Raw genomic sequence first — 9846 nt, 5'->3', positions numbered from 1 at the left:
ATCTATGCCTTTCAAATAATTTTCTATGTGATTTCTTCTGTTTTCAGAAGAGGTTTTTCCCTTCCTTCTAATTAGAAGACAAAATGGCCTCAATGTCAGCATGCATAAACAAATCAGAGTAGTCAAAGAAAGGCTTATCTCTGAGTTTTATCATCGACAAGGAATGTGTGTGTTCAGAGAAGATTATTCTAAATACAATCATTTAAGAGATCTTCCAGTAACTTACTAACTGTCTGCATATTCTCCTCATTGCCACCTTCATTTCTTGATTTCTTAGTGTGTAGATGATAGGATTCAGAAAAGGTGTGACAAGTGCATCAAACAAGGCCAGGAACTTATCCAGGTGTGTGGAGGGAGATGGCCACGTGTAGAAGAATATCAAAGGGCCAAAGAACAAGACCACCACAGTGATGTGAGCTGACAGTGTGGACAGAGCCTTGGAGGAACCAGCAGAAGAGTGTTTCTGAACAGTGAGAATGATGACAACATAGGAAATGATCAGTGTGAAGAAGGAGCCCACAGAGATGAAACCACTGTTGGCTGTGACCATGAATTCCAGTCGGTAGGTGTCTGTGCAGGCAAGTCTGATGAACTGAGGGAGGTCACAGTAAAAGCTGTCCAACACATTAGGGCCACAGAAGGGCAACTTGACTACAAAAGCCAATTGAACCAGTGAGTGCATAAGGCCAACCACCCAGGCAGCCACTAAAAAGAAGATGCACATCCGTGGGCTCATGATGGTCAGGTAGTGCAGAGGCTTGCATATGGCCACATGTCTGTCAAAGGCCATGGCCATGAGCAGCACCATCTCCACACCACCGATGAGATGGATGAAGAAGATCTGGGTGATGCAGCCTCCAAAGGAGATGACTTTGTGCTTCCTGAAGAGGTCATAAATCATCTTTGGGGAAGTGACAGAAGACACACCCAGGTCAATGAAGGAGAGGTTGGCCAACAGAAAGTACATGGGAGAGTGTAAGTGAGGCTCAGAAGCCACCGTGAACACAATGAGGGAGTTTCCCATGATGCTTGCCACATAAAACATGGAGGAGAAAACAAAGAGGAGTAGTTGGATACCCCAGGAGTTGGTGAGTCCCAGGAACATGAACTCCGACACCACAGAGTGATTTGCTCCATCCATTGGCTTTGTAGGAGGTGCTGCCTGAAGGAGAACAACAGGAGAGAATGCAAATTATGACAACTCTATGAATAGACCAGGAGGAGAGAGGTCAAAATCATGAAAACCTTCTTTTACTTTAGCATTAAAACCAACCTAAATGTCCATAAGTATATGAACAAAGGCTTAAACATCACTAACATATCGGGGAAGTATAAACTAAAATTGCAGTGAAATATCAATTTACACTTGTTAAAAGTGTTATTATTATAGAGACAAAATATAACAAGTTTGGGGTGGATGTCACGTAAGTACCCTGTGGATTGGACTATAAGTTAGCATAGCCATTAAGGAATAGTACAGCAACTCATTAAAAAAATTAAACATAGTGGCTGGGTATGCAACTCAGTGGTAGAGCACTTGCTTAGCACGTAGAAGGCCATGGATTATATCTCCAGTATCACAAGAAAAAAAAATTACAGTAGAACTTCCGTATAATCCACAATTCCACTTGTAGGCATATATCTGAAGGTTAGTGACATTATTATACCCAAAAGACATCTTCCCATTTTCATTATCACCTTATTTCCAATATGCTGGGAGATTGCAATATATGGAAACAGCCTAACGTGTCCATTGACAGTTGTGTCGATCACACACACACACACACACACACACACACACACTTTTCACCTTATAAAAGGATATTCTGTGTTTTGTGACAATAGGAATGAGAATGGAAGTTATTGTGCCAAAGAAATTAAGGAGACATGGAAAGAAAATTACTGAAAGATTTCACTTATATGTATAATATAAAAGAAGTCACATTCATAGAAGCAGAGATTATTATGGTGGGCCAGAGGTGAATGGGGTGCGGTGGGGAGATGTAATGGGAAGATATTCGTCAAATATTCAGTTTGGAACCTTAGTTGTGGATATCTGTAATATGGTATGGTGACTATGGTTTATAATAAATGTGTACTGCATCCTTGAGAATTCCTAAGAAGTAGATCTTGAATGTTCTTCTCATCACAAATAAGCATAGCTTGATTCAATCATTTTACAATGTGCATACACTTATCAAAATCTAACCGTGTTCACCATAAATATATTTAAAATTTATTCTCAATTGTACCTTAATGAAACTGAAAGGAGGGAATCCACTTATTATGCCCACAGATTTTGAAATTGTGACCACACAGAGAAGTTGTTGGCTGTCATAAAAATTGTTCTGTTCCATGTAGTGTTATCTCTGAATTTAATATCCTTCTGCTTTGTCCAGAGAAGTTGCAGTGTTGTTCCTCGCGAGATACAGAAGGTTGATCAATATGGGAAACTGTGACTCAACCCCAAGTTCTTTCAATTTTTCCTTCAAAACACATAGCCTGGTTCAGTCAGAGAAAACTATTCACCTTTTCTCAACTCATGCCTCCACCAAGACTACAAGATTATTCTGATAAATGAATACTTCCTTCCTACTCCCCACCTCTGGAAAACATTTATCTTCAAAGTTTATGAAATGTGTACCATAGCTAGAAGGTCTTACTTTATGTTATTTTGATTCTCTGATGCAGTGAAAAAGTGGTCTACAGAGAGATGCAGGTTCATGAACTGTCAATTACCAGTTTGCATCACCTTAGCAACTGAAATGATGAGCAAGTGTGAGAAGTTTCTCCAACAATTTGACATTATAATGAAAAATACATGTCTAAATTTTTAATCTACTTAAGTATCAGTTCATGCAACACTGGGGGAGAAAAATAAGATAATGTGGAATCACTGCCCCTCGAGTAGCACAGGATCTGAAAGCTTAAACCTATAAAGTTCCTGTGGTGTAGTAGTAAACAACATTTTGTTAAAACATCTGTGAAAGGACTGAAGACAGTTACATTGTAGTTTTGACTGCATTTAGGGAAGCAACATAGTAGAACAAAAAAGGACTTTGGATTCAGAAAACCAAAATGTATACTATAGTTCAACTACTGACAAGCTAATATTGGGCAAGGTAATTAAACATTTACTCCATAGTTTGTTTATCAGATGAACAAAATTAAATACTGACTTCTTACATTAAGTTGCAGGGATAAAATAATTAAAGATTGTAATCATGCATTCCGGATGTTTGTATTCCATATGTAGATATTCAGTAAATATTAGTATTACTTTCCTTTCTTTCACTTACCCATCATAGTTCTTAGTGTATGAGATAAATAAGTAAATAAAAACAAGAGATTGTATTGACAAGTAGAGAAAACACCATATCTAAAAGATACTTCAAAATATAGTGCCTTCTTCTACTCAATAATAGATTATAATAGTCATTCTTTTAGGGACCAAAAGTAAAAATTTAAATGGAAATTAAATGTATTTGTAATGCTTAGTACAAACACAATTCATTGTGAAGTTTTCATTAATTAGATCAGAATCACCATAACGTTTAGGACTACATCTGTCTTCTCTCCAATGTTCCCCAAAACTTAGAATCACAGCAGGTACATGCTGGGAACAAGTAAGTGTTTTCTGAAAGATATTAAAAGATGTATTTGGATGATTTAAAGGCATATTAATTTATACCTAATTATATAATTAAAGAAGTTTATAACACTGCAGTTGTGAAGTGATCGAGAAAACAGAAAATAAAGCATTATAAAAGGGAGCAAGTATTGCAGCAAACATGAAATAAAAAGATTAGAGGAAAATTCAAAAAGGATTATGAAATTTGAAAAGTATGCATGTAATAAAAAGGGAAGAGGAAAAAATTTCATTTCAAATTAATAAGAGAGTCTCTAAGATGTGATCTACACTGCTCTTTTAAGCTATTCTTTAGAAATAGTATAATTATAAACAAATTATATCTCCAGGAGCCTTTTCAGCACTAAGGCTCTTAGAAAATTTTCTCCATTAGTTTTCATGATCTGTAAATGCACATGTCTTTTTGGATCTCTGATCTTATGAAGTAGACAGGAACCCAAGTTTTTCTTTAAAGTGAGTTTAAAATAAAATGAGATGCAGCTATGGAATGTAGATGAGATTATATACCTATAAATATCAGGGAATATAAATTCTCATAAAATTAGAGCCATTACAGCTTTAAAGTCACTTGACATAGGGTCAGGATTCAAATCTCATTCTAGAGAAAAAGTCCTGGAAAGGTTTTGAGATGAAGAATCAAGGACATGATGCTTTTTAACCTAAAAGTCATCAATATCCTCAGGGAACCTCCTGAAGGAGCACTTTTCAAATCATCTTCTCATATAAATCAGCTGTCCTTGAAATAATTTTTCTTAAATGCTTTAATTAGGTTCATTTGAACTAATTATATATCCATGATGCAAAATCAAGAACTCTTTACCCTGTGTTGCCATGGATTCCTTTTTCTCTTATATAAAATTTAGAAATCCTCCAAATCAGATGCCCAGACATTTAATTTTTATAAATGAAGGAAATATTTGGTAAAATGGGGTTCCAAATACAGAGTCATCAAGTTAAATGGGGCCTATAGAAAATATAGGTCTCATCTACACCTTTATCCATGTATGTTTCCTCTGTCCTGTAGAAATATTCCAAGTTGATGATTTCCCTCAGCTCAAACTTACTGTGTTTTTACTCTACAACGTGTCACAAAACATTCTTTATACCCAAGTAAAATCTAACCCCCTGTAATTTGAGAACATCTCTACTCCTACTTATTACTATGGGAACATATCCTTTTCAAATAAATGCCTGTTTAGTTAAATGAAACAAAGTCACCCTTAGCTTTTGTTTGCAAAACTCAAAGATATACAATTTTCCCTTTAAGAACACTTTGTAAACTCTTCTCCATTCTTCTTACAATTCAGAGATTAAACTGATATAAACACTCTGATTATAAACTATGGGGAAAACACAAATATAGTAACTCTTGGTATTTTAAAATATTATTTAACTTTGAAATTTTTGTCATCTGCAGGCTTTCTCTTCATGCTATTGATTGCACATTACAAAATTACATTACCTTGGAAATTATTCAGCTTTAGGTCATTGGTCTCCATGTCAAATTTTTATTTTTATTCAGGTGTCTACAAGACTCTTCCATCTGGCAAACTTGATAAGTTCCTAGTAAATTTGCTTCTATTTTACAGATGATCAATTTATACCCATCTGTTGAAAAGCCAATGGAGAGAAAATATATAACTTTGTTGTTGTTTTTAATTTTTCATGAGTCATTTTTTTTGCCTATCACCAAGTTGCAGAAGATGAGATCATGAATGGAATCATCACTTACAACAGAATGATTAATTGCAACCTATGAAGAATTCAAAATATTATAAAACTGTGGCTTTTTCTAATGTTGTTCACATTTTCCTAGGCAAAATGTCGTTCAGTTCTAGGTAAAAGTAAGTTAGCCTTTTCTAGTATGTCTGTAGGCTTTTTCACAATGATTCTCCTGTGTTATTCAATTCCTTCTCCAGGAAACTTTCTATTTCACTTTAAGATACACTCATGCCCTTTAGGATCTGATTCGAGTTCATAGCAATTCCAAGAACAGCATCATTGTCTCAAGCTAAAGCCATGCTTCCTATTTTTAAATTTATTCTCCCAAATCAATTTTACCTATATAAAGAGAAGAGCATCTTCCGGGACTCAGATTTTCTTGTGCTCTCTAATGTAAAGGTCCATATCATATCCTGCAATAGGAAGATATGAAGCTTATTTTATATACCACAGAAGCATTGACCAAATGATACTACAAAAACATGATACCTCATAGTTTAGGGATTTTTTCTCTAGGGAAAATTTTCAGCATGTTTGTGCTATTTTGTTGCACATTTGATAATTATACATCACAATTCCAATAAATAGGTAAATATTAACTTAAAATTTAATATAAACACATCAATTCTAAAAATGAGAGAATGCTACATTTTTAGAATATTATTACGACTTCATATTTATACATCAATATATCATGTAATTAAGTATGTGCAAATGGATTTAGCCATACAGAAGTTCAGTCAATAAAACTTAAAAGTGAATAAAAGAACTAAAAATATCTGTTGATTGATTTTTTTATTAGTTGCTCATGACAATACAATGATCTTGAAATATCATACATTTGAATCAAATGGGGTATAATTTCTCATTTTTTCAAGTGTACAGGTTGCAGAATCACATTGGGGAGGAGAGGGGAAGGGGGCATAGGAAGGGCAGCAGAATGAAATAGACACTAGTATTGCTGTATGTATATACGTGGCCATATAACCAATGTTGATTGATTTTTATGTCAGTTATGTTACACCTATAAAGTTAAATTCTGTGCAGGCACTAAAAAACAAGTTCAATTTTGTGTGGTTAAATACAACCACAACACACTGTTAACAAAGTGGATAGTAAAATAGTATGTAGTATGTTGTACTTATATTCTTATAGGAAGCTGGACAAGTGCGCAATAATTCTTTCAGTGCATGTATGAATATATAGTAAGAAATCCACCACTCTGTACAACTGCAGTGCATTAATTTAAAAAAAATGTGAAGGAAAAAAAGAAGTGAAAACTTTCCAGAATAGAGGGAAAGTTTTCAAATAAAAAAGGTTGACTGAGTACCTGTAGTAAATGTGGTTTATATCACAATGGAGGATTACTCAGCCATAAACAAGAATGAGATTATGTTCCATGATTTTTCTTCTTTTGGATAAATACCAACCAAATTCCTTAATAAAATAGACCTCCATGAAACTGTTTGAAATTCAGTTCTGGTTATTTTTTTTTTTTTTGGTCTTGGGTTCATATTGGCTATATATAACATTAGGACTCACTTTGACACAATTATATATATGTGGAACATAATTTGCTCCAATTCAGTCTTCAATACTTGTCATTACGCTCCTTTCATCCATCCTCCACTCCTTATCTTTTACTCTATTGATCTTTCTGCTATTTACTTACGTTTATTTTTTAAATTAGTTTCTTATGGATATATAAATATACATAATGGTGAGATTCACTGTGGTATATTCATGTAGGTACATAGGAAAGTTAGGCCAGATTCATTCCACTCTTCTTCCCTTGTCCTGTCCCTCCTCCCCTCAATCCCCTTCTACTTCCCTGATCTTTCTTTTATTTTAAGAAAACATTTGACTTTTGACTCTCTGGGTGTGGCATATTTCATGGAGCATAATAGTTTCCACTTCCATCTATTTACCAGCAAATGACATAATCTCTTTCTTTTTCTTCTTTAAAAAGTATTTATTTAGTCCTAGTTTCAAAGACATTTTTTGACTGTCCAAAATTGTTTATTAGGTATGAACTTTACAAATATCAAACTGTTTTATTTGTTCTAATTAGTTATACATGACAGTAGAATGCATTTTGACACCTCATACATAAATAACTTCTCATTTGTCTAGTTGTACATGCTGTAGAGTTACACAGGTCATGTAATCACATATGCACATAGGGTCATAATGTCCAATTCATTCTACTATCATTCCCCATGTCCCCTCGTCTCTCTTCACCCCCCTCTGAATAGTCAGAAATACCTCTATCTATCCCCCTTATGTGAATTAGCATTCACATATAGGAGAAAATAGTTGGCCTTTGGTTCTTTTATTTTTCTTGTATGAATCTTTTTATTTATTTATTTATTTATTTTATTGGTTGTTCAAAACATTACAAAGCTCTTGACATATCATATTTCATACATTAGATTGAAGTGTGTTATGAACTCCCAATATTTACCCCAAATGCAGATTGCAGAATCACGTCGGTTACACATCCACAATTTTACCTAATGCCCTATTAGTAACTGTTGTATTCTGATACCTTTCCTATCCTCTAGTATCCCCCCTCCCCTTCCGTCCCATCTTCTCTCTCTATCCCATCTACTGTAATTCATTTCTCTCCTTGTTTATTTTCCCATTCCCCTCACAACCTCTGATATGTAATTTTGTATACCAATGAGGGTCTCCCTTCATTTCCATGCAATTTCCCTTTTCTCTCCCTTTCCCTCCCATCTCAGGTCTCTGTTTAATGTTAATCTTTTCTTCCTGCTCTTCCTCCCTGCTCTGTTCATAGTTGCTCTCATTATATCAAAGAAGACAATTGGTATTTGTTTTTTAGGGATTGGCTAGTTTCACTTAGCATAATCTGCTCTAGTGCCATCCATTTCCCTGCAAATTCCATGATTTTGTCATTTTTTAGTGCTGCGTAATACTCCATGGTGTATAAATGCCACATTTTTATTTATCCATTCATCTATTGAAGGGCATCTGGGTTGGTTCCACAGTCTAGCTATTGTGAATTGTGCTGCTATGAACATCGATGTGGCAGTATTCCTGTAGTACGCTCTTTTAAGGTCTTCAGGGAATAGTCCAAGAAGGGCAATAGCAGGGTCAAATGGTGGTTCCATTCCCAGCTTTCCCAGGAATCTCCATACTGCTTTCCAAATTGGCCGCACCAATTTGCAGTCCCACCGGCAATGTACAAGTGTACTGTTTTCTCCACATCCTCGCCAGTAGTTGTTGTTGTTTGACTTCATAGTGGCTGCCAATCTTACTGGAGTGAGATGGTATCTTAGGGTGGTTTTGATTTGCATTTCTCTGACTGCTAGAGATGGTGAGCATTTTTTCATGTACTTGTTGATTGATTGTATATCCTCCTCTGAGAAGTGTCTGTTCAGGTCCTTGGCCCATTTGTTGATTGGGTCATTTGTTATCTTATTGTCTAATTTTTTGAGTTCTTTGTATACTCTAGATATTAGGGCTCTATCTGATGTGAGGAGTAAAAATTTGTTCCCAGGATGTAGGCTCCCTATTTACTTCTCTTATTGTTTCTCTTGCTGAGAAAAAACTTTTTAGTTTAAGTAAGTCCCATTTGTTGATTCTTGTTATTAACTCTTGTGCTATGGGTGTCCTATTAAGGAATTTGGAGCCCGACCCCACAATATGTAGATCGGAGCCAACTTTTTCTTCTATCAGACGCAGAGTCTCTGATTTGATATCAAGTTCCTTGATCCATTTTGAGTTATCTTTTGTGCATGGTGAGAGAAAGGGATTCAGTTTCATTTTGTTGCATATGGATTTCCAGTTGTCCCAACACCGTTTGTTGAAGATGCTATCCTTCCTCTATTGCATGCTTTAAGCCCCTTTATCAAATATAAGATAGTTGTAACTTTGTGGATTAGTCTCTGTGTCCTATATTCTATACCATTTGTCCACACGCCTGTTTTGGTACCAGTACCATGCTGTTTTTGTCACTATTGCTCTGTAATATAGTTTGAAATCTGGTATTGCTATACCGCCTGATTCACACTTCCTGCTTAGAATTGCTTTTACTATTCTGGGTCTTTTATTTTTCCATATGAATTTCATGATTGCTTTATCTATTTCTATAAGAAATGCCATTGGGATTTTGATTGGCATTGCATTAAACCTATAGAGAACTTTTGGTAATATCGCCATTTTGATAATGTTAGTTCTGCCTATCCATGAACAGGGTGTATTTTTCCATCTTATAAGATCTTCTACTTCTCTCTTTAGGGTTCTGTAGTTTTCATTGTATAAATCTTTCACCTCTTTTGTTAGGTTGATTCCCAAGTATTTTGTTTTTTTGGAAGATATTGTGAATGGAGTGTTTTTCCTCTTTTCCGTTTCAGAAGTTTTGTCGCTGATATACAGAAATGCCTTTGATTTATGCGTGTTGATTTTATATCCTGCCACTTTGCTGAATTCATTTATTAGTGCTAGTAGTT

General features: G+C 35.1%; 1 protein-coding gene across 1 annotated transcript; it reads right to left on the bottom strand.

The window, feature by feature from the left end:
- Positions 1-202: 202 nt before the first annotated feature.
- On the bottom strand, positions 203-1147 carry LOC308655728 (olfactory receptor 4F3/4F16/4F29-like; the record flags this gene model as incomplete). Its single annotated transcript, XM_081305919.1, has 1 exon — positions 203-1147. The coding sequence occupies exon 1, from the start codon at positions 1139-1141 to the stop codon at positions 203-205; it is 939 nt and encodes a 312-aa protein (XP_081162045.1). The 5' UTR covers positions 1142-1147.
- Positions 1148-9846: the final 8699 nt, after the last annotated feature.

The sequence above is a fragment of the Spermophilus citellus genome (genome assembly GCF_964194105.1).
Source record: "Spermophilus citellus genome assembly, chromosome: 9".
NCBI classification, from domain to species: domain Eukaryota; kingdom Metazoa; phylum Chordata; class Mammalia; order Rodentia; family Sciuridae; genus Spermophilus; species Spermophilus citellus.
The sequence above is the reverse complement of the archived record's forward strand: the minus strand, read 5'-3'. Positions and strand labels throughout refer to the sequence as shown.